This window comes from Macaca thibetana, chromosome 7 (genome assembly GCF_024542745.1).
Source record: "Macaca thibetana thibetana isolate TM-01 chromosome 7, ASM2454274v1, whole genome shotgun sequence".
NCBI lineage: Eukaryota > Metazoa > Chordata > Mammalia > Primates > Cercopithecidae > Macaca > Macaca thibetana.
This window is the reverse complement of record NC_065584.1, coordinates 39,885,447-39,908,720: the sequence shown is the minus strand read 5'-3', so window position 1 is coordinate 39,908,720 and position 23,274 is coordinate 39,885,447. Positions and strand designations below refer to the sequence as shown.

The 23,274-nt window shown below is 43.2% G+C and overlaps 2 protein-coding genes across 3 annotated transcripts in view; both read right to left on the bottom strand.

Annotated features, from left to right (window-relative positions):
* The window catches only part of VTI1B (vesicle transport through interaction with t-SNAREs 1B), a 125,804-nt gene extending 115,031 nt beyond the window's left edge, over positions 1 to 10,773 (bottom strand). The window contains exon 1 of one of the 2 annotated variants that reach the window (XM_050797076.1): positions 10,764 to 10,773. The gene's annotated coding sequence lies outside the window, so the exon portion shown is untranslated. Of the gene's footprint in view, positions 1 to 8,341; positions 8,353 to 10,763 lie in introns of those variants that run through there. The other variant, XM_050797073.1, reaches the window with a different exon arrangement.
* The window catches only part of ZFYVE26 (zinc finger FYVE-type containing 26), a 65,590-nt gene that overhangs the window by 12,351 nt on the left and 29,965 nt on the right, over positions 1 to 23,274 (bottom strand). The window contains exons 21-35 of the mRNA XM_050798078.1: positions 22,080 to 22,825; positions 20,676 to 20,872; positions 19,583 to 19,687; positions 17,718 to 17,840; positions 17,146 to 17,322; positions 15,484 to 15,730; positions 14,641 to 14,739; positions 11,708 to 11,871; positions 9,251 to 9,387; positions 8,171 to 8,202; positions 7,360 to 7,496; positions 5,872 to 6,092; positions 2,314 to 2,461; positions 1,866 to 2,075; positions 1,150 to 1,368 (exon numbers count right to left, since the gene is read on the bottom strand). Of these exons, the coding sequence (XP_050654035.1) occupies positions 1,150 to 1,368; positions 1,866 to 2,075; positions 2,314 to 2,461; positions 5,872 to 6,092; positions 7,360 to 7,496; positions 8,171 to 8,202; positions 9,251 to 9,387; positions 11,708 to 11,871; positions 14,641 to 14,739; positions 15,484 to 15,730; positions 17,146 to 17,322; positions 17,718 to 17,840; positions 19,583 to 19,687; positions 20,676 to 20,872; positions 22,080 to 22,825 (2,962 nt within the window). The remainder of the gene's footprint in view (positions 1 to 1,149; positions 1,369 to 1,865; positions 2,076 to 2,313; positions 2,462 to 5,871; positions 6,093 to 7,359; positions 7,497 to 8,170; positions 8,203 to 9,250; positions 9,388 to 11,707; positions 11,872 to 14,640; positions 14,740 to 15,483; positions 15,731 to 17,145; positions 17,323 to 17,717; positions 17,841 to 19,582; positions 19,688 to 20,675; positions 20,873 to 22,079; positions 22,826 to 23,274) is intronic.

Genomic DNA, 23,274 nt, shown 5'->3' with positions numbered 1-23,274 from the left:
CTTGTTTGGAAATTGAGGAAAAGGAAAAAAGTTAGCAATTCCACTCCATATAACATGACTTCTACATTATTCTTGAGGCCTGGTTAGTAGCTAAGAATAGTCAGTAGCTCAGCACTGGTGAAAACCCCCTGTCTTCACTGTCCTGTAGGGGCATAGTCACAATAATTTTGTGAACTGCTGATTTCACTTGGATCAATCTTAGAAAATATGTCTGTCTGTACATTTGCATTGGCTGCTGTTTTGAATTAGGGTGGCAGAATGAAACTAAAGTCTGCCTTGAGCTCATTAAATTTCCTATAAAATTTGGTACATCTCAGCCAATTTCTCCGAAAGTTATTATGGAACATTCAGATAAAAAAAGGAATGTAGCTGGGTGCGGTGCATGTGCCTGTAGTCCCAGCTACTCAGTAGGATGAGGTTGGAGGATTTCTTGAGCCTAGGAGGTCAAGGGAGCAGTGAGCTGTGATCACGCCACTGCATTCTAGCCTGGGCAACATAGCAAGTCCCCATCTGGAAAAAACAAAAACAAAAAAATGGGTCATGGTAAAACGAAGTCCCGATTGCTTATCAAGGGCTCCAAAGGCATAATATTCTTCAGTGGTGCCTTTGCTTCCAGTGGGAGGGGAGCAGAGGATGGGAGAGGAAAAAAAGTAGGGCACATTCTCCTTTCATCATCTATTTGGGGTTCAACTGTAGGATTGGTGCCATGGTGCTTCCTGGCCCTTGTAGTAACAACTCCGAACGGACCAGCAGCTGGGTCAGAAGCTGGACACTATCCCAGGCCAGCTAGGGAGGCCTGTGGAAGCAGACTCTAAGCAATATGCCCAAGGTCATGCAAGACTCACACTGAACATCTCATTCCAGAGACCATGCTCTTAACCACGATCCGATTCTGCTGCATGTTTTGGGAGAAGGAATGAAACGTGCCTTTGCTGGTGAGGGCAGATTTGGGATCCAGGCTAAGACTTTTCACACTCCCTGAATAACAGTTGTGCAGAGTCCTCTGTTTTGACCTGGCTCTGCTAGAGATGGCCCCATAGCTCAACACAGGGTTAAGTGTCAGGGGGTTATTGTCCCCCTTAAGGCTGAGTGGTCCAAGCCAGAGGAGCAAGGCAGGCACTGCCTTTTTGAGCTGTGCCCGTATCCCACCTTATTGAGAAGGTGCAGAAGAGCTTCCCGCAGGCAGCTGTGCCTCACGTAGAAGCTGATGATAGCCAGGTTGGTGCTATAGTTGTGCAGGTAGAAGAGGCATTCCTGGTAGTAGGTGTTGTTCATGATTTTCCCTTCAGGAATCACTGCCAGAGAAAGGCTCTGCGTCCGAAGGGTAGCTTCCAGTTCCCTCAGGGTGGCAAAGTAATCGTCATCTTGCTGACAGCACAGGAGAGCGAGAGAGAAAAATGAAACTCAAAAAGTTCTCGGCAGGCACTGAAAATATTGCTTACAAAGAATGTTTAACAATGTGGAAAAATGTTCACAATGCAGTGTCAAAGGTAGAACAGGCAGGATACACAATTCTACATATTATGATATGGTACAACCCCGATTTCATTAAAACACATAACATAGAAAATTCACCAGAATCTTAACACTAATTAGTCTGTGTATGGGATTATATGTCACATGTCATTTTTATCTTTTTAAACATCGTTTCCTTTTTTTTTTTTTTTTAAATGCATCTATTACTTATCTAACCACATATAGTTACTTATCTAACTATATGTGATGGAAAAAAATTTTTTTTAACTTGGTTGACGCTAAGCCAGGACTGACACTGTTAGCTGAATTTCTGCTGATTCTTTTTCCAGGTCATTGCTATTCCTGGGCCTCCCTTCCTGAGCCAGGCACTCTTCCTGCTTTGCTCTTACCAAGGATACGAGGGGCCTCACTGTGGACTCCAGGTACTCGACTACATCCTGCACCAGTCTTGAGCCATGATTCAGCTGATTGAGGTCAAACGGAGGCTTCAGACAGCGACTGAACTTCTCCCGTGCAGCAGTGAGGTTTCCGGCTTTGAGGCAGGCCATGCCCCAAGCATGCCACGCCCCGGTGGTATCAAGTCCAGTCTTTGTGGAGACCTGGGAGAAAAATTGCCCCTTTTAGTGAGGGCCTAAATGTCCCAAAGACCTATTCTATTCCCAAGTTGCCAACCACCTCATCCCCACTATCTGCCATTACTCCTTTGCTGGCAAACTAGTCATGCCCCCGATTCTTCCCCATGGGCAGGACAACTGAAAGATGGCAATATCTGTTTGCAAGGCTAAGCAAAAGCAACTTGCTACAGTGGGGTGGAAGTAAGCTTTGTCTTTGTCTCACCTCAACGCCCAGTTGGTAGTACTCGGCTTCCAAAAGCTGGTTCCTTAGCCTGGTTACCGCGGCTGGCTGCAAGATCTGACTCAAAGATGGCACGTGGCGATAGGCAGCAGCAACTAAAATATTCAGCACGTCTACCTTGCTGATGTAGCTACAAGGAGGAAAAGGGCAAGGCCATGAGGCTCCCTAGAATCTTACTTAGAGTAGCCGCTTAAAGGTTTCCTATCCATTTTCTTTTTTTTGTTTGTTTTGAGACAGAGTCTTGCTCTGTCACCCAGGCTGGAGTGCAGTGGTCCAATCTTGGCTCACTGCAACCACTGCCTTCTGGGTTCAAAAGATTCTTCTGTCTCAGCCTCTCCAGTATCTGGGATTACAGGCACCTGCCACCTTGCCCAGCTAGTTTTTGTATTTTTTAAATAGGGACAGGGTTTCACCATGTTGGCCAGGCTGGTCTTGAACTCCTGACCTCAGGTGATTCACCCACCTCGGCCTCCCAAAGTGCTGAGATTATAGGCCTGCTCCATTTTCAATATGAAAGTGATCATGAGAATTAAGAGATGCATAGCATAGTTGCCATGAGTGAAAGCTCTGGAGTCAGACTGAATTCTGGCTCTATCACTTAGTAGCTCTATGACCCGGGGCGAGTTAGTTAACCTTTCTCTGCCTTAATTTACTCAACTGTAAAATGGATATACAGTCATAAGCCACATAATGACGTTTCAGTTAGCAATGAACTGCATATACAATGGTGGCCACATAGGATCATAATACCATATTTTTACTATACTTGCTCTATATTTAGATACACAAATACTATAGTGTTACAATTCCCTACAGTATTCAGAACAGTAACATGTTGTACAGGTTTGTAGTCTAGGAACAATAGGTCATAACCTAGGTGGGTAGAAGGCTATACCCTCTGGGTTTGTGCAAGTGTACTCCATGGTGTTTGCACAATGACGAAATCACCTGACAATGCATTTCTCAGAACATATTCCTGTCATTAAGCAATGCATGACTGTGATAGTGGAGTTTTAAGGATAAAATGAAATAACCCAAGTAAAAGGGCTTAGGATAATGTCTGGAACTTTTCTGGCACTTAATAAATGTTAGATATTAATGTTTGGTGTGGGGATGCTCAAGGGTATTTGAGGCAAGGCCTTTACACTGAACATTGGGGGCTTACAAGTGACCCATCTGCTTTTTGGTCCTTTTGAACCCTCTTTTGTGAGTGAGAGAGCATAGGTTCAGTATCAATGGCCTGTACTCCTCGTCAGTGCACAGGCCACATCACTACCATTCCCTGGAGATGCTGCTGGGTGGAAGCATTCTGGTCCTTCACTCTTATTTTAGACTTGACATCTTCACTCTGGGCTAAGGACGGGCCCTCATTATAGACTAGTAGGGCTGCCTTCTGTGGTCTCACCTAATGCCTGTAAAAACCTTATAAGGACAGAAAGCCCAGAGGGCTGGATTATACTATCTGGTGCTACTGAGACAAGCCAACACTCAAGGTTCCTGAATATTGTCTCATAACTGCAGCAAAAACCTCTGTGGATCCTGAATTATCCACCAATTACCTAGAAAGGGATTCTGTACATCAGTGATTCTTAACAATGTAGAGATGGGGGAGAGGAAAGTATAGTGTATAAAAGCATCGGTACTCATAATATTTTTGCATATTTGGGAAATGAAAACATTTGAAGTAGGTGGTGAGTTTATTTTTATGTTTTTAGAGACTGGGTCTCACTACATTGCCCAGGCTAGTCTTGAACTCCTGGCCTCGGTATCCTCTTCCCTCAGCCTCTTGAGTAGCTGGAATTACAGACAAGAGCCACTGCACCCAGCTGAATTTTGTTTTTAAACCTATATTTATTTATTTGTTTGTCTATCAGAAGGGGGTATGAGTTAAAAACATTAGAAAAATACTCTGAAAACCAAGAGTTTGTAACTGATTTGCAAGGCAACACGTGAGGAATGAATTCACTCCCATTAGCAAACTGGCGCAAAGGGAAAGATTCTTAGAGTGGGCGTGTCTGAATGCAGGGTCAGAGAAACGGCTGTTTAAACAGAAACCATTGCTGTAAACTGTCAAAGAAGCGCATGACATGTTGGGGTGAGTGAGAATCTGATTAAAGTGAGGACTTCCTTACTTTCTGCTGCCCTCCGCCTAAAAATGGATATTTCCTCTATCTATATTACATTTTAAAGGAAATACAGGACTTGATGTGAAGTTTTTTTTCCCCCAATCTAAGTATCTTTTTCTTTTTTCATTTACCTTACTGATATTTGAATATATTTTTATTTTTGCCTTAAGTCTTTTTTTATGTTTCCTTTGTTTTCCACCTTTTGGTATGTGGAAAGGTTTCAGTTTTTTTCCTCCTATCCTTTTCTCATAATTAGGTAGATTTTTGATTCTTTTCATGGTTATTTCAAAAATTTAACACATATCTGTTTCTTCATTTATCAACTTGAAAAATGATGTAGAATCTATTGCCTCTTGATATAAAGGAATCAGATTAGTTCCTTTTCACTTCCTTCTACTTTCTGTTTCACCTCCTCCTGCTTTTCTCCATCTTCTAGTTTTTGTTACTAAAAATAATACAAATTACTAACATTTTCGGGATACACAGTATATACCAGGCTTAGTTCTTCACCATCTACATGGATGATCTCATTTTACCCTTGTAACAGCCCCATGAGATCAGTATTACCACCCCATTTTATAGAGGAGGAGACTGAGGCCTAGAGGGGTTAACAGAGCTAGGAAGTCATGTAGCTGGGATTTACCATGCTCTATGCTGGCTGCTGAGTTTGTAGATAAGTATTCCGAGCAAATGTCTGAGGGAGGCAATGATACTGCAAAGAAAATTATGCTCCCTTCTCCCAAATTTGGTTAGGACTGAGTGCTGGGAACACACAATATGAGTCACACATCTGAGTGGATAAGCAGGGAATTAGGAGTTTTCATTGTCAGGTTAATGGATGGAGTCAAAGCAGGTTGTACAGGAACCCGAGGGAGGTCTAATCATACCTTTTCCATACACACTTCTACTTTATGACCCAGGTTCCTACTTGTGACACAGGAATAGATCAATTCCCAGAGTGCTTTTAAAAATCTATCATCCAGAACTCACTGAAGTCACAGTTTGAATCTGGTCAGGATTGGAGTAGAGTTTTGTTCAAGGCTAATCACCGGATGTTCAAGGAAGACACATTTTCTTTAAAAGCCTGAAAGTCCCACAGAGACTAAAGGTGCTTCCCTACATTAACTTTAATGACAAATTAACCAATGAAAGTCTTTACTTTCTTTCTGACTGGGTGTAGATAGAGTAAATTCTGCTTTGAGGATCTGCTCTGAAAAAGAAAAGGATGTCAGGTATTACGGGGAAGAACACTTGTGATCTGGCAACACCATTTCGTCGATATTACAGAGATGAAAAATCTTTCAGCATGTCTTGTCAGAGGGGATGATGAGATAAAAAAAATCATAGTGAGGTCAGAAAAAGCAGCTGGCTAGAAACTGCTCCTACGTACAAGAATAGACTCATTGCCCTCTACCTGTCACAAAGAGCCAAGTCTTGGCTCTGGCCGGCTTTGACGAACATCATCTTGGCGCTGAACAGCAGCTGCTTCATGATGTCCGTGAGCAGCCCAGCATCCACCTCCGGGTTGGTGAGGCCCTTGGAGAGCCTGCAGCAGTGCTCAATCAGCTGGTGACCACAGGCAATGCTGTCCCGGTGCAGATTCAGGATGGCAATGCACAAGGAGGCACTGGGGGCCTGGCCGGGGTGGAAGAAGGGAGAACACACGGTGAGTCCAGGGGCCAGAGCATTCTCCAGAGGCAGCTGGGTGGCAGAAATTATCCTTCCCTTTTCAAAAGGCTGAAAGACCCTGGGAGAAGGAACCAAATTCCACAAGAAAGCAGAAGTGGAACTAAACAAATTTCAGATGTTCTAAGTAGCAATGCCAAAGCTCTGGCTTTTAGGTTTTGTCATTTTACTGGGAAGAAGGGCACTGTGTACACCTGTTACCTACTTCTTTATTTTGTTTTTTTGGAACAGGGTCTCACTCTGTTGTCCAGGCTGGAGTGCAGTGGTGCGATCTCAGCTCACTGCAACCTCTGCCTCCCAGGCTCAAGCAATCCTCCCACCTAAGCCTCCCAAGTAGTGGGGACCACAGCTGTGTGCCACCATGCCCGGCTAATTTTTGTATTTTTTTTTTTTTTTGTAGAGACAGGGATTTCACCATGTTACCCAGCCTGGTCAGCAACTCCTGAGCTCAAGCAATCCACACACCTCAGACTCTCAAAGTGCTGGGATTACAGGTGGGCACCACTGTGCCTGGCCTTGTTACCTAGTTCTTGACAATGTCCATAGGTCCCCTCCTTTTTCGGGTCCACTAGTGCAAGTCCTTATTGCTGACTTGGACAACAACGGTCAGCTCACTTGTCTGACCACCTACAGGAGTTGCTGCTTTAAGCCATGGACACACTGCTGCCAAATGAATATTCCCACAGCACACTCGGAAACCTTTCATAGGTCCCTGATACCTATCAAGTAGACAGTCCTTACTGCAGAATGCAAGACCCTATATATAAATAATCCTTTTCAAGCCTACCTTTTATGAGCTCTCTATTGACTCTATTGATTCTATATTCCCTTCAAATTAAACAACTTCCACTTCTCCAATCGTGCCCTGCAATTTTGGGCATGGTGTCTTTGATCAGATGTTTTAATTTTGTATTCTTTATCCTTCCCCATCCCCACTTTCCTCATGACCCCCAGCTTTCTGCTTGTCACACTCCTACCATTCTTCTAAAGCTCATCTTAAATGCTACCTCTTCCACGAAGCCTTTCCTGGTCTCCCCTTGTGCAATTCCCAAGATGTTCATTATTTTCTGCGTTAATGGATTTACTGGTTTAGCTCCCATATTATTGCACTATAAACAAGTAAAGGCCAGGTGTGTTCACCTGCCTCTGTATTTCTCGTCATACTACTACACATCATAAAGAAACTTAAGTGACCATTGCATTTTATTGCTATTACCTGCTCATAGTAAAATTCACTTCGCACCAGCTCATTTTCCTCCTCTTTGAGATCCAAAATCCATTCTACCTCATCTGCTTTGGGGACTCTCACCACAAACGAGTATGGAGGGCTTTCACTCTTGGAGCTGTCTAGAGCTGAGAAGAGAAATACCATTCATGTGTCATTCACAGGCTGGCAGTTCAGTCTAACCCAGTTCTGTGAGCTGGCATGAGTTGCAGGTAGGCACTTGCCTGCTATCTCAGGGCCCTTTCTCTCTCCTTGGTTCCTTTTGTTTGCTTTAGGACACCCTACTAAGCACCTCAAACTGTCTTCCCCAGGCATAGACCTGGGGTGAGAGTTACAGCATTTGTCACATAACCTTCTTGCTTCACACAAGAAACCTTAAAAGGGGTGTGTTTCTCAAATAAATGGCTGAGCCACTGGATACTCTAAAAACTAACCTGTTGTGGAGAGTTACAGGCCAAACTGTTAACAGGGATTACCTAGGGGTAAGGAGGGATCATGGGGAGGTAGGATGGTAAAGGGAAACTTAAGAAAAACTAAAATCAAATCACGTACTAAAAGTTAAGAACCAAATTATTTGGTTGCTGGCCTTCTCAATGCTAGAAGCTAATGGGCCAGTGTAATAGGTTAATATGATGAACTTCAGAGGAAACAGGCTGATAGAAATGCCAAGAATTTGCTTTGGCAAACAAGTTGGATGGAGTGCATTAGCTGGACAAGTATATCAGTCGCAGCTGATATGCTGAAGATAGAGTTAACTTAAGTACACAAATGAAGAGTCACAGAGAATGGGATTTGGCCTTACCTTCTGGTTTTCCTGAAGGCTCCTCTGGTACACTGAAAAGAGATAAAGATAAATTATTAAATAAATGCCTGAGTCACTTCTTTGTTTTGAGCTTAGTAGACGCATCAACTCACAGTGTCTCCCTGGGACAATGGAGGGCTCTTTGAGGGTAGAGTTGTTGAATGAAAGAGTCCCCCCCATCAATACAAACTGCCCATTTCAAATCTCAGCAGTATGGTGTGTGGGTAATTCTTCCCTGAGGGAGGGAGGCAGTGGTATGCTAGGGTCACGGAAACTGTAGAATAAATATGGTATGTTTTCCTTCCTATGAGATCAGTAATCATTATGGTAAATAATGACCAATAATGTTCATATCAGGACAAACACAATAATGCTATGAAGGAGAACATAAAATCTATTTAAGTTTGTAAATAAAACATGCATAATTCAAAGTAACTTGTTTTGGATGGTTGCTTTGGCCCATATTCCTGGATGCTCTAGGAGTCTTAGGTTCATGCTCCTTTGCTACTAGAAGTAGTGGAAACAATTGAGCAACCCTGAGCCAACAAACAAAGTCTTGATCTGTCTCACTGGAGGTACGAGCAGGTTCTTAAATTTGTTACCAGGTGAATTCTGTGTAGGCAAGTATGGAGGCCCTTCTAATTATGGATTACAAGCAAGAATGACTACCTAGATCAGAGTTGATGCAAGCGATGCCCAACCACTCAGCAGGTGTGAACTCCATTTGAGTCCAGCTGAGACCAGTTGAAGCAAGAGAGGCTGGAAAATAGGTGAGCCCGTGAACTAAGCTCAATGGCCTCTGTCTGGGGAAGGGCTAAGGAATCAATGTTCCAATTTCAGAGAGAAAATCATGTAAGAGCCTTGAACACCGCTTCCTCTCACCCTACTTTCTCTCTTAGTAGTTTCTCTGACCAAGGTCAGTGTACAAACACTTCAGTATAGAATTAATGGCATTTCAGTGTGGATGTTAAACATTTCTAGATTTGAAATGCTCTCCATAATGAGACTCCTAGGAGTGTAGGGACCTGGGGGAGGGTGCAGCAGTCAATAATAGCAACAGCCCTGCTGTAGGACACTCACTCTTTGTTGCAGTAACTATAGCACTGATCACACACACGAGCAGGGTTCTCTCTGCAGCCTTCCACCACCATTTTCTTAGTGGAGCAGGAGCTGCATACTAGCCGGCCACAGCGGCGACAATGATGACGCCTGTTAAACTGCGGAATGCCATCAGGAAGAGAAGAAAGAGGGAGGAGAGAAGGGGAGATTGTCATCAATCCATCTATACATGGTATTAGCTGCCAGTGGCTTACTTATTAAGAACACCAAGTGCTTGGGTCTCTATTGAAAAAGGACATACCAGTCTTTGCCCTCAAAAATTGAACATTTAAAAATATCTGTCAGCTGATGGGCAAAGGTGCCAAGTCATGGAGTTTTGCAATAGCTCCTGACAAGTTCTACTTGCGTATGGAGGCAACATGTGAAGAAACAGGAAAAAGTGGTGGGGAAGAAGTCACTTTCTGAGCCAGTGCAGATCACATTTCTACATGGTATTGATGTCAATGATTAAAAGGTATCCCTTTTCAAAATGCCTTTATTTATTTGTTTTCCCCAAGGTTACTTTAGCAGGTGCCATTTGTAACACATGATAAACATGAAGCAAGACTTTTAGGCTGGGCGTGGTGGTTCACGCCTGTAATTCCAGCACTTTGGGAGGCAGAGGTGAGCGGATCACCTGAGGTCAGGAGTTTGAAACCAGCCTTGCTGACATGACGAAACCCCATTGCAACTAAAAACACAAAAATTAGCCAGGTGTGGTGGCGGGAGACTGTACTCCCAGCTACTCAGGAGGCTGAGGCAGGAGAATTGCTTGAATCCAGGAGGCAGAGGTTACAGCGAGCAGAGGTCGCACCACTGCACTCCTCTGGGTGACAGAGCAAGACTCTGTCTCAAAAAAAAAAGAAAAAGAAAAAGAAAAAAAAAAGACTTTAAAAATACAAACACTTAGGTATAATTTAATTTTATACACAAATTCTTAATTTGTATCAGTCAATTCAGAATTTCTCATCAGTCTTTTCCAAATTACATACCTTCTCTATACATCCACATTCTGGTGTGTGTAATACAGTAATAATATTATCAAGCCCATCAGGTTATTGTAAAATTTAAGAGAGATAACTTAAGCAAAGCACTTAGTATCATGCCTGGAACATAGAGAGTAGGCAGTCAATAAAGGCCCACTGTTGTCATGATTAGAAACTCTTTCTATAATCTACCCTATATGTAAGTAAACCTTCTATATGGTGGTCTTAAAGCTAGAGAGCAGCTTGTCATGCAAAACTCCTTTCAGTGGCTTGTCATATGTCTCAACAAGTCACAACCAATTGTCCTCCTTGAAGATTTATAACTTTAAATAAGGAAAATATCTGACTTTGCTTTCCTCATAGATATATATTTTTAAATCTTAATTTTTATTTTAGGTTCAGGGGTACATGTGCAGGTTTATTGTATAGGTAAATTCGTGACTCAAGGGTTTACTGTACAGCTTATTTTGTCACCTGGGTACTAAGCATGGTACATAGCAGTTTTTCTTCCCCGAACCTCTTCCTCCTTCCACCCTCCTCTCTCTCAAGTAGCCCCCGTGTCTGTTGTTCCCTTTTTTCTGTCCATGTGTTCTCAGTATTTAACTCCCACTATGATTGAGAACATGTGGTATTTGGTTTTCCATTCCTATGTTAGTTTGCTAAGGATAATGACCTCTGGTTCCATCCATGTTCCTGCAAAAGACATGATCTTGTTCTTTTTTATGGCTACATAGTATTCTATGGTATATATGTACCACTTTTCTTTATCCAGTCTACAGTGGATGGGCATCAAAGTGACTTTAAAGTACTGCTTCATTTCATTCTAATAGAAATATAGAAATGTTACACCTCTTTTATAGATGAGGAAGAAACAGACACAGGGCAATTACATCAACACTGTTTTCATCAGCATTGAGCTGATGTGGCATACTGGGCAGGTACTCTGTTAACTATGGTGACATGTATTTATTTAATCCTAACAGCTCTATGAGCCTAAGAATGTATCATCCTTAGTTTACAAGTAGGCACATGGGACCAAAATAGTGTATAGTCACACTGTCATTAAGAGGCAGAGCCAGGATTAGAACCCAGGTCCTCTGTCTCTGGAGTCAGTGCATATAACCACTGCTAGGTCACCAGTCTTACTGTTAAAGACATGAAGCTGGAAACAAGATCCACTGACACCTGGTGACTCCTCCTGCCTCTTTTTTATTATCTCATGACAATGGCAAAGATTTTAGAATTCACTGCTATTTGAGGGTGTCTACTACCTGTCTGAATCCAGAAAACACATTCTGATCAGGTCAAAAATAAACCCAAAGTCTTAGATTTGGCAGTTCTGAAAATACCAATATTCTCTTGGGGACAGGCGTTGACTGTAAACTCAGGCTCATGAACTAGAATTCTCCTTTACCTTCTCCTGAGGGTGACAGTGGAGACCGATGCTGCTTACCATGGTGAAGTGTTCCCTGCAGCAGACCATGCAGATACTTTCAGTCTCATCTGGTACCCACTGGTGCCTGGCAGGCGGTGTCGCTGGGGGCACAAATTCCTGTGGGGGCTGGGTTGGTGGAAAACTCCTTTCCCTTAGACTAGGGGAATGTACACCGGAGACACCTGGGAGGCAGAGCCAGAGGTGAGAGTAAAAGGTAATCAATATGCCAGCATACAGATGAAGAGGCAATGATAGGATTTCACCATTTTACAAAGCTTATTGAAATAATAGATCCAGTTAATGATCATCAGTGGCTGTTTGTGTCATAAAAGAGAGACAAATGAACATTGTGTGCCTCCTGATGGATGTGTACACCACCTGCTATCAAGTATACTTATGAAAAAATATTAAGCCTGAATCAAGTCCAGCTTCTAGATCTAATTACTAGTGTCCTGGAAATTCTGGGGATGAAGAGGCAGATTGCCACAGGAAGGCAGTCAGCAAAATCCAGCATGTGGGAAGCTCCGGGGCACAAATGACTAGTCTCCACAAATAAAAAAGAGGTAGGGGGGATAAACAAGAAAAGAGGCAGGGAACCTATTAATTAAAGGCACTTTAAGAGGCCGGTGCAGTGGCTCATGCCAGTACTCCCAGCACTTTGGGAGGCTGAGGCAGGAGAATCACTTGAGGCCAGGAGTTCAAAACCAGCCTGGGCGACATAGCTAGACTCCATCTATACAAAAGAAAAAATTACAAAAGTTAGCCAGACATGGTGGTGTGTGCCTGTAGTCCCAGCTAGTAGGGAGGCTGAGGTGGGAGGATTGTTTGAGCCCAGGAGTTCAAGATTACAGTGAGCCATGATCAGACTACTGCACTCTGGCCTGGATGACAGAGGGAGACTCTCTTAAAAAATAAAAATTAAAAAAAGATTTAAGAGATATTTCGCCAAATGCCAAGCCATGTATGGACATTATTTAGATCTTGAGTCTAGAAAAACCAACTATAAAAAAATCTTGATGAAACAGCTGGAGAATTTTGAATACTGACTTGATATTTGAGAATAAGGAATTATTATTAATTTGTTTCTAGATGTGATAATGGTATGATGGCTTTGTTTCATGAAAGTCCTTACCTTTCAGAGATTTATACTGAAATATTTATAAATGAGATGATATGATATCTGGGATTTGCAAAATTTCCATAATAAAAAGCTCATATAGGCTGGGTGCAGATTATGCCTGTAATCCCAGCACTTTGGGAGGCCAAGGTGGGAGGATGACTTGAGTTCAAGAGTTCGAGACCAGCCCAGGCAACAAAGCAAGATCCTGTCTCTACAAAAAATAAAACAATTAACCAGGCAATGGTGGTGTGTGCCTGTAGTCCTAGCTACTTGGGAAGCAGGGGCAGGAGGAACTGACCTGCAGTGAGCTCTGATGGCACCACTGCACTCTAGCCTGGGCAACAGAGTGAGATCCTGTCTCCAAAAAAAAAAAAAAAAAGGTCATACACTCACACACACACACACACACCATCAAAGCTGCTCCGGCTGCTATTTATACAGATGCATGAAGCTGCTAATATACTTGCAAGGCTGAGCCGTCCCCTCAGCTTGGCTGGTTACCATGACGCATGACTAATTCTCAAAGTATGGCCAGAAAATGCTACAGTTTGTTTTATGATATGTAAAGAGATTTCTTCTCATCTAGCCGAGCAACATTGGCTGGTCACAGAAAAAGAGAGCTGTAAAACATGGTGCACTTAGTAGCACTCAGAAGAAGAGACCTTAGAATCCTGCTCCTTTGACCATTTGGCAAAACAAAATACTTGGCTGAGCTTCTTTTGGGAGTAGGCCATTGTGTGGGTGCTGGAGACCAGGGCACTAGAGGGGTGGTGAAAAGGCGACCAAGACATGGCTGAGGCCTTCGAGGAGCTTCTGCTTTGTGTGTGACAGTATGAACTTGAGGGCTAAGTACAGTCAATCCTCATTCATACCAGACTGCATATTTGTGAAGCTGCTTATTTGTTAACATTTGTAACCTCAAAAACAATATTCATCTTGCTTTTGTGGTCATTTGCAAACACGTGCGGTCGTGAAAGTTTTGAGTCACCTAACACTCAATACTCAGATTCCCAGCTGGGGTTGTTTCAGCCTCTATACAACAGTGACCTGGCTGGGTGTGGTGGCTCACACCTTTAATCCCAGCACTTTGGGAGGCCAAGGCAGGCGGATCACCTGCAGTTTGAGACCAGTTTGGCCAACATGGCGAAACCCCATCTCTACTAAAAACACAAAAATTAGCTGGGTATGGTGGCACATGCTTTTAATCCCAGCTACTTGGGAGGCTGAGGCAGAAGAATTGTTTGAACCCAGGAGGTGGAGGTTGCAGCGAGCCATGATTGCGCCAGAGCAAGACTCCGTCTCAAAAAAAAAAAAAAAAAAAAAACAGTGACCAGAAGATGGAGGTGGTAGTGGACAGTGCGGGGTAGTACAAGAAGCTCAGTGCTGGGGCTAGTTGAATGGGATTTGAACTCCAATTCTGGGACCTGTTAGTGGGGGTGGCCTCAGGCAAGTCACTTAACACTTCTGAACCTCCTTTGTAGAAAAAAGGAGATAGAATCATCTACTATGAGCTGTTTTTAGGATTTAAGATGACCATCTATGTGAGATACGTGTATACATGTACATATTTCCCCTAGGAGCAAGAGTTCTGGATTTTCTAGTTCAGTGTGGAGACTTTATAGACATACTGCCACAAATAACAATAATTGACTGTATGTTGAATCTTTTGAGATATATGTAAATCTGGAATGAACCAAGATAAACAATTAATAACGTTATAACTGACAATGAAAAAAAGAAGAAAAAAAAAAAAAAAAAAAAAATTCTGAAGGACAGAATAAGGCAAGACTAAACTGAAACATTTTAGTGAATAATCAGAGCCAGCTCTTACCAGGAGGAGCAGCAGGAGAGAACTCTGCCGATGGTGATCTAGGGAGGGTCTCGGGATCTGCAGCCTGGTGGACAATTTCTTGGAGGTGAATCACAGAATCTGTAGAGAGGGAAAATGCTGACAAAATATGGTTCTACCATAAGTATCTTGATTCACCATCCTAGGCATTTAGAACAAAGCTCTGTTGGCTTCTCTGATTGTCATTCCATGACTCTACTAGGTATTAAGAGAATGGAGAAGGTACCTCTAAGCCCATAGCATGCATGTTTCTTAAACGCCTTGAAAAACAAACCATATTTAGGCATATAAGATAATGAAATGGACACTAGGATTCTACAAAATAAATCTAAAAATGCCCAGAGGGAAGTGGAAGATGTTGAAACGATGCCCCTGGAGGGTAGGGAGTAAGAAAAAAGAGCTGGCTGGGAACATCAGTCCATACTTATTTCAGTGTCTTCATTGTAGAATAGGCTGAGTCAGCTCACATACAAGTGATATCTGATGTGATCCTGGGAATAAGGCATATTCTCAATACCAAATGATGGCACTGAAGAGCCCGCTATATCAAGGCCAGACAGACACCATTTCCAGCCTATTTTGTTTTCCAAACCTTTATGTTATTATGCATGCATTGGTTACCTACCACCTTTTAATTCTGGTCATTATTCTACTTCCTCCAAGACCAAGATCACTCCTATATAATAAAGAGCTATCTCTCCTGAAGTGTATTCGTTCACTCTAGATCAACCCAAAATATTAAAAGGGGTGCAAATTAAAACTAAGAATGCAGCATGGCATTTCTTCCCTCCACGTAGAATCCCCTTTTAGGATGCTAGCAGTTACCTGATCGTTTCTCCCTCTGAGGGTATGGGAAGTCCAGGGCTTTCTCTGCATATCTGGAAAGCAGTGAGTCCACCTCGTCCATAGTGAAGCCGATCTCCTGTCCAACCATCAGCTGCTGCAGAGTCTGCACAGCCACAGTGGCCCAATCCACCTTCATGTTCATAAGCAGCTGCTCCAGCATGAGCAGGGGGTTAGAGGACAAGTGGGAATAGCTGGCCCGGTGCTGCTCAGGCAGGGTCAGCAGAATCTGTTTGTAGGGTAGATCCATAGAGTAAAGAAAATAGTACACAAATTTCAGAAAAAAACTCAAGATTCTCACTGGGAAGGAGAAGGGTGCATGAGAACAAAAGGCGCATAGCCAGCTACCGAAACGGACTCGCAGTTTTTTAGGCAGGAAGGTTGAGCTCCCCACTAAATTCTGCAGATGGTAATTGAGAAGTACCCCAAGTACCTTCACCAGATGAGAGGTTAGTAAACTTTTTCTATAAAGGATCAGAGAGTAAATATTTTAAGCTTTATGGTCCATAATATCTGTCTCAAACATTCAGCTCTGCACATGTACCTTGAAAGCAGCCACAGGTAAAATGACAGTCGCATGTGTGTTCCAATAACACTTGCTTTACAAAAGCAGGCTGGGGACTGGATTTGGCCCATGGGTGGTAGCCTGCTGACCTCTGGCCTGGACCCTCCAGGTATGGTTGAGGTCTCCCTGACCCTTAATGCCACCATTCTGTTTGTTTGAGGCTTTACTCAGAATGAGAAATACAAGGTGGTGTTAGTGGTCTGATGAAACCTGGTACCTCCTATGTCCTACAGGTAAACAATGAATCTAAGTTCTCCTTGGAAGTCACGGTCACTAGGCTTGAAATATGTTCACGGACTCTGTTCACTGCCGGTTTTCAAGGGTTCCCCTATTCAGCTACGGTACATTGGGTGTATCTTCTTAAGGAACATGTTATGTAGTTTAACTCTTAGTAAGTGGGTCAGTGGTTATATTTATGGTTCTCCTAGCACTCGTTCTATTTGTGGGGTAGTATATAGGACTGCCAGGCAGAATAATTAGAAGAATGCCGGAGGGCCCTAGCTCTCCTCAAACTCTGCTTCCCTGGATTACTATTTCTAGCTGGTGGTTTCTTCTATTAATGTCTCCAAGGTTATACATCAAAGGTAAGAGCTTATCTCATCTAATTACATAGACAACTAACCCTCTTCCACTAGCACAGACAAGTTTATCAAGCAGTCGTTTTAAATCCTCACATCAGAAGCCCTTTGGAAGATGTCCAGTCCCTATCTCAAGACCAGTTTTAATTGATCTGGGGTTGAGGTGAATAGCCTGGTATTTTTTTTTTTTTTAAGTCCAGGTGATTCTGATATATTGTCAGAATTGAGAAGCATTGATAGAGCAGATGCCATGGAAACCATAAAGGCAACTTAAGAGGACCAGGTAGAATTCACTACAGAGGCAGGACAGGAAGAGAATGACAAGTCTAGGAGACTCATCTAGGATACAGTGGGCTGCTAGGGTAAGGATTTCATATAGCACAGGCCAGAGATGGCAGGTGCCTGGCAAAAGAGCCATTGAAAAGGCAAGTTCTGAAGAAGAGCTAGGCTCGCAATCTCTCCCTCAGGTATGCCTTCCCAACACCTCCTTTTCCTCCTTACCTTGGATCCCACATACAGCGCCTGGATTTCACGGTGTCGGACAGCAGTCAGTTGTCCATAGAAGTGAGTGGTGAGGTAGTTGGCCAAGAAGTGAGAAGTGGCCAAGCTAGTGTGCTGGTCAAGGGATTGCTCTGTCACTTCAAGGCACATGGTGGGGTCAGGGATTCTTTGCAGGAGCTATTGTTGAAGGGTAGAAGAGGAAGGTGAGGCATGCAGGAGAGCTCTTAGATCAGCCTTGTTTTGTTTGAGAAAGGAATATTTAGGTTTACGCATCTTGGACTAATCCTTTCTCTATACTCGCTTTTTTTTTTTTTAAAACCACCTCTGTAGTTTCACAAATGCCATGGCTTTGACAGGACCAGAATTCAGCAGAATTCTGGACTCAGCTGCCCCATCTGGCGCCTAACGCAAGGCTAGGCCCCTTCTTCTCAAGATGACTATAACCAGCTCCTGAAGGACCTGAAGAGGCATATCTGAGATTGCATGGGATTCAACATGAAAACAAAGCCATCTGATTTGACTAATCTTCTTGTCCCACCCCAGAAGAAAAATGGAAAGAACTGGGGGCTTACTTGCAGAGCCTTGTCATGATCTCTTCTTTCTAGAAGATGGAGAAGATGCTTTTGATGAAGGTTGATTAAATGTTCTCTTGGAATGGGGTACAGGCAGCCCCACTCCTCACACAGCTCATACTCCTGGAAGGAAACACACATGCCTTCAATACCTTTACATGACTGCCTGATTCTTCTTAGCAGTCTGGAGTCTACAAAGCCCCAGGAATGTCTGTAAGTGCTGATGGGAACTTCACTATGATGAAAATGATTGAAGCAGGCTTACTGTTCATATCACTTTCCTCTTAGCTCTACTATGAAAAAATAGCAGATGACGTGGCAACAGACACTTGGTGTCAACCCTGGGGAGATTCTAAGGAAGTGGGAAAGACTGAAAAGACTCTGTTTAAAGGACATAGCACCCATGCTATAAGAATGGGCAGGCCCAATGTTGTCAGACTTTTAAGTTACAAAACTTTTTAAAAATCATACAATTTCTGTATTTTAAAATTTTGGCAACAAAGTCAATATGAAAAAATAAAAATTCTGTAGACCAATACTACAAAGGCCAAATACACATATCGGTGGTTGGATTCTACTCATGTTCCACCTCACTACCCCAAAACCCCAATTTGTGAACTGTAGATGAAGTTTCAGAGAATAGAATTCCTAGGGCTTTGTTCAAATGTTCCCACATAGGGGTGTCTGGAATGTCCTCCCCACAACCCTGCCTAGGACTGCCTTCTTCAGGATGCTTCCTTGTTTCTCAGGCTATGTTAGGTGCCCTGTCTGTGTGCCCACAATCTGAGCTTACTTCTGTCATTTGTATATTATGTTGCAGTCACCTAGGGATGCATCTTACATCACCTCTGTCCCCAAAATGTGAGCCACTCCAGGGCAAGGACAGCTTAACTATTTTTGTTTCACCATCATTTAGCACAGTGACTGGCAATAGGCATGCAATAAGTATTTCTTGAATGAACAAACATTTGAATGAGCATCTACAGTCAGCTTCTTAAAAGGTAGACAAAATCCTACTTAGCACTTGGAAGTCTAATAAACATGAACAGATATTCAAATTAATTAGTAATCATGTAAATTAAAACAACAATGAGATACCATCTTATTGTAAACATTGAAAAGTTGGACAATATAAAAAGGTAACAAGGGGCTGGGCATGGTAGCTCATGCCTGTAATCCTAGCACCTTGGGAAGTCAAGGTGGGTGGATCACTTGAGGTCAGGAGTTCAAAACCAGCCTGGCCAACATGGCGAAACCCTGTCTCTGTTAAAAATACAAAACAAATTAGCTGGGCGTGGTGGTAGGTGCCTGTAATTCAAGCTACTCAGGAGCCTGAGGCAGAAGAATCGCTTGAACGCGGGAGGTGGAGGTTGCAGTGAGCCAAGATTGTGCCACTGCATTCCAGCCTGGGTGAAAGAGCGAGACTCCGTTTCAAAAATAATAATAAAAATAAAGATAAACAAAAAGGTGACATGTGTATGGAATAGCAGGAACTGCAAGTGGGAGTGTAACTGGGGTAAGCGTTTTGGAGAGTGTGTTGATAATATCCTAGTAAAGGTGAGGACGCTCGTGACCGATGACCCAGCAATTCCACTTTGAGAAATATGTTCTCTACCTAATATACACAATGTAGAAAATTTCAGGGTGATGAAATTTATATACACAGGGTGATGATACAAAAGAGTCAATTGTATTATTCTCTATACTTATCTGGATTTTGGCAAATTTCACAATAAAAAAGAATGTGGTATAGTTATTTTTTTAAAAAGTAAACACTGACATGCAGAAAGGGGCTTATACAGCCAGCTAAGGGGTTGCAACTCTGAAAGGAGGATGAAGTGGAACAACACCCAGGAAAATGGTACCTGTGCTTCTAGAATCATGTTCATGACAGTTGATGGGTCCTCAACACAACAGCTCCTCAAGGTCTGCCAGTCACACCACACGGGGGGAGACTGTAAACCCAGAATCTAAGGAAAGACAGGAAAATCCATCAAACCACACTGCAGCTTCTCCTTCCATGAACAAGTCACTGGCATGCCCACAGATGGGCCATCTCTAGATCTCTGCCCCAAAGTCAGGCTGTTAGAACTTGCCAGAAAAGAGAGCAAATTGGGCAAAGATTATTTAGAGAGCAGAGTGAACCTATCCGGGAAGAACAAGCAGGAAGTGAAGGCTGAATATGGCGGCCAGGACTGGGGCCTTTCACTAGTGAAGACAGTGCTCTCATGCTTTCCAGATTGTTCTGGGGTTCACCTGTCCCGTGCTCCTCCACCCCAAACTCCACCCAAGATATTCTTCTGGCTTGAATGCTCTGTGGGATCGCCTTTCATACAACATTTTAGCTCTGCATGAAAACTGCCAAGGAAGAATAAAAATAAACCTTTTTTCACCTGCCATTTTCACTGTCTCTGGTAGGGTTCCTGGACTCTGTCTGCTCCAAGGATATGTTGGAAAATTAGCATCTATTTTGTACTTCTTATGTAGCCATGCTTCCTAAATTTGTCTCCCTAAACCTCTTGAGCTTGAACATAACAAACATGTCACAAGAATCTTTCACTTTTGAAATTGTCACCTTCATGCATCTTTTCAAAATAGCTCTTGAAATTTTGCTGAAATTTAAAACAAACTTTATAGAAGATATAATATACAAAAACATACACAAAGGTCAAAAAGACATGTGAAAAAGCCTTTTTGGACCGTAATACACCATTTCAATGTTAATTTTGTTATTTTTACCCTCACTTCATACAAATTTATTTAAAATTACAGAAGTAAGTAACACAGGAACCAGCTAGGAGGCCTCCCTGCTGTCCACCTAAGAACTGAAGCCAGATGCAAAGCAAAACCCAGGCCTATGTTTTCTGTTTCTTAAAGTCCCCCATCATACGAGAATAGGTTGGAGTTGATCATAGAGTGAGAAGCCCATTTCTTTTCTCTTGATGCGAGGGCCCATACCTTCTGATACACCTGCAGCTCCGCCAGCTTCCTCTGTAGCTCACACTTTAGTCCTTCTTGGACAGCCGTGTCTGAAATGCAGTAGGCCAGAATCTCCAGACATGACTCCAGGGGCCACCTGTCCACAAACTGTAGGGCCAGCCGACTTCTCAGAGATGCATCCTTCACAGGAAACAGGTATTGCCAACCTTCTTTGTCTATAAGACAAAAAAGATGCTTAGAGGCAGCAAGCATGGGACCTGAAGAGCTCAAGAGTCCACGTTACTTCTTGAGAAAGGGCTTTCTTCAATTTCATAAAACAGGAGCTTGGAGGATCCTTAAGATGCATGTGATCTTAATTAGTTTTTACACTTGGAACCATTATATGACAAGGAAAATGCTGTATCTCTACCCTATGTTTATCTTTAGGTAAACCTGATAATAGTCATGAGACTTTCAGGAGGAAGAGAAGGAAAGAGAAAGGAAGGAAGGAATAAAGGAAGGACAGAAGAGATGAAGCTCTCCATGTCTTGGCATGCTGAACATATAGGACTGTTTCAGACTCACTTTGTCAGTGAAACTTTCCTTTTCCCTGTAATTTCCACCCTATGCCATACATAACCACTTGAAAGTTATTCCAGATAGACTAGTTTCACTCCCTGGATATTCTCTGTCATCATGACTTAGATCTCTCTCTTCCACACCCATTTCACAGATATGATCTTGGAGATACAAAAAACAGACTCCAAGCAATTAAGACCACACAGCCAGTCAGTGGATTTCTCCACCTTTTCAAGGATGGATTTTCTCCTTTCCAAAGGGAGCCAAACCTCCTATCCGAAAGTCATTCCCTACATCACACCCAACTCTTGCTACAACACTGCTAGGAAATCCTAGTAGTGTTGCAGCTCATTGGCTTTCCACTCTGGTTACATGTCAAAATTTCCTGGGGAGCTTTCAAAGCAGTGGTCATCAAAGAGACCCACAATCTGCTTTTATAATAAAGTTGTATTAGACTATAGCCATGTTCATTTCTTTATATATTGACGCTGGCTGCTTTCATGCTGTACTGGAAGGGCTGGGTAGTTATGAGCGAGACTGTGGCTTACAAAGTCCTGGGCCTCTGGGGATGGGGCCCAAACATTTGTAGTCTATAGAATTTCACAAGAATTATGATATACAGTATTGAGAATACTGGTTATGAGTGCCTGTTTAAAGTCAGATGGACTTGGGTTCTAAGCTCTACTCTACCACTTACCACCCTGGGTAAGTTTCCTAACCCCTCTGAGCCCTGGTCTCCTCTTAATAACATGAGATTATAGTGGGACTTCTCTCTAGTTACCATGAGGTTTAAAGGTGATAATATACCCAGTGAATACCAAGTATTACCATTAGTGAAAAAGGGAGGCAAAGCATTCTGCTCACCACATGCCACAGCACAGCTCAGGACCGCATCCTTTATGCTGCTCAAATCGTCCACATCTCGCCCGTACACTTCAGTGAGCTGAAGGGCCCGGGACCAATCTCTGGCCACCAAGGATTCCTCGAAAGCCTCAGTCAGTACATCTAGGGCAATGGGAGAATGTAGGCCCAGGAGAACGGTAGAAAGACGGGCCCAACCACAGAGATTCACTGCCAGATTCTGCCCCTGCTGCGAGGACTCCCGCAGGGGCTCCCAGGCAGCCAGAAGGAAGGCCTCAAGCAGAGGGAATTGTTCCAGAAGGCGCTCACACTCCCGGGCTACCTGCTCTGCAGCCAGAGGCACCTCCCTGCGGCCACGAAGTTCCTTCCATGACAAGCTGGGCTTGCTGACCTTTAACCTCGGGGAAGCCCCCAGGCAGGCCACCGTAGCTAGGAGCTTTGAGCGAGACTTAAGAAAGGCCAAGGCAGAGGAGGTGAGGGCTGGGAGTGATGAGTCCCTTGGGGAGGAATAGGGCTTTCTTTCCAATGTGGGGTTCTCAGTTGGCCTCGGGGAACTCGGTGTAGAAAGTGGGAGGTCATCTAGGCAGTGGGAGGCATGCAGCTGGGCCAGAGTACCCAGACGAGTCAGGAGGGAGGAGGTCTGTTGGCTTTGCCGGGATGAGCAAAGAGCAAGGGGCTCACAGCAGCAGCTGACGATGACCTGCGGCACACTTAGGCTGAGATTCTCTTGGGCCAGAAGGGCTGCCAGTCTGGAAGGAGAGAAGCAGAGGGCATACAAGGCTTGAATACACAGGCACCATTACCCAGTCTTACAATTTATTTATGCTTATATGAGCAAATGTAAATAAAAGTTCCTAATCATTACACTTTTTTTTAAAACACAAAAAGTAGCCTATTAGACATACTGCTCTGCCCTTTGTGTTTTCACTGAGCACATCTGCGAGATCTATCCCTCTATAGAGAGGACCCTCTTTAGTTTTTGCAGTTACATAGTATTCCATTATACAGATGAACCATAACTAGGCTCCTGTTAGTGGACAATGAATTTTCTAATCTGTTGGTACTATATACAAGATTGCAATGAAATGATTTTGCACATAAATCACTTATGTATAATAAAGCTGTAGGATACATTGTCCAAACTGGATTGCTAAATCAAAGGGCATATGAATTTGCAATTTTAATAAATATTGACAAA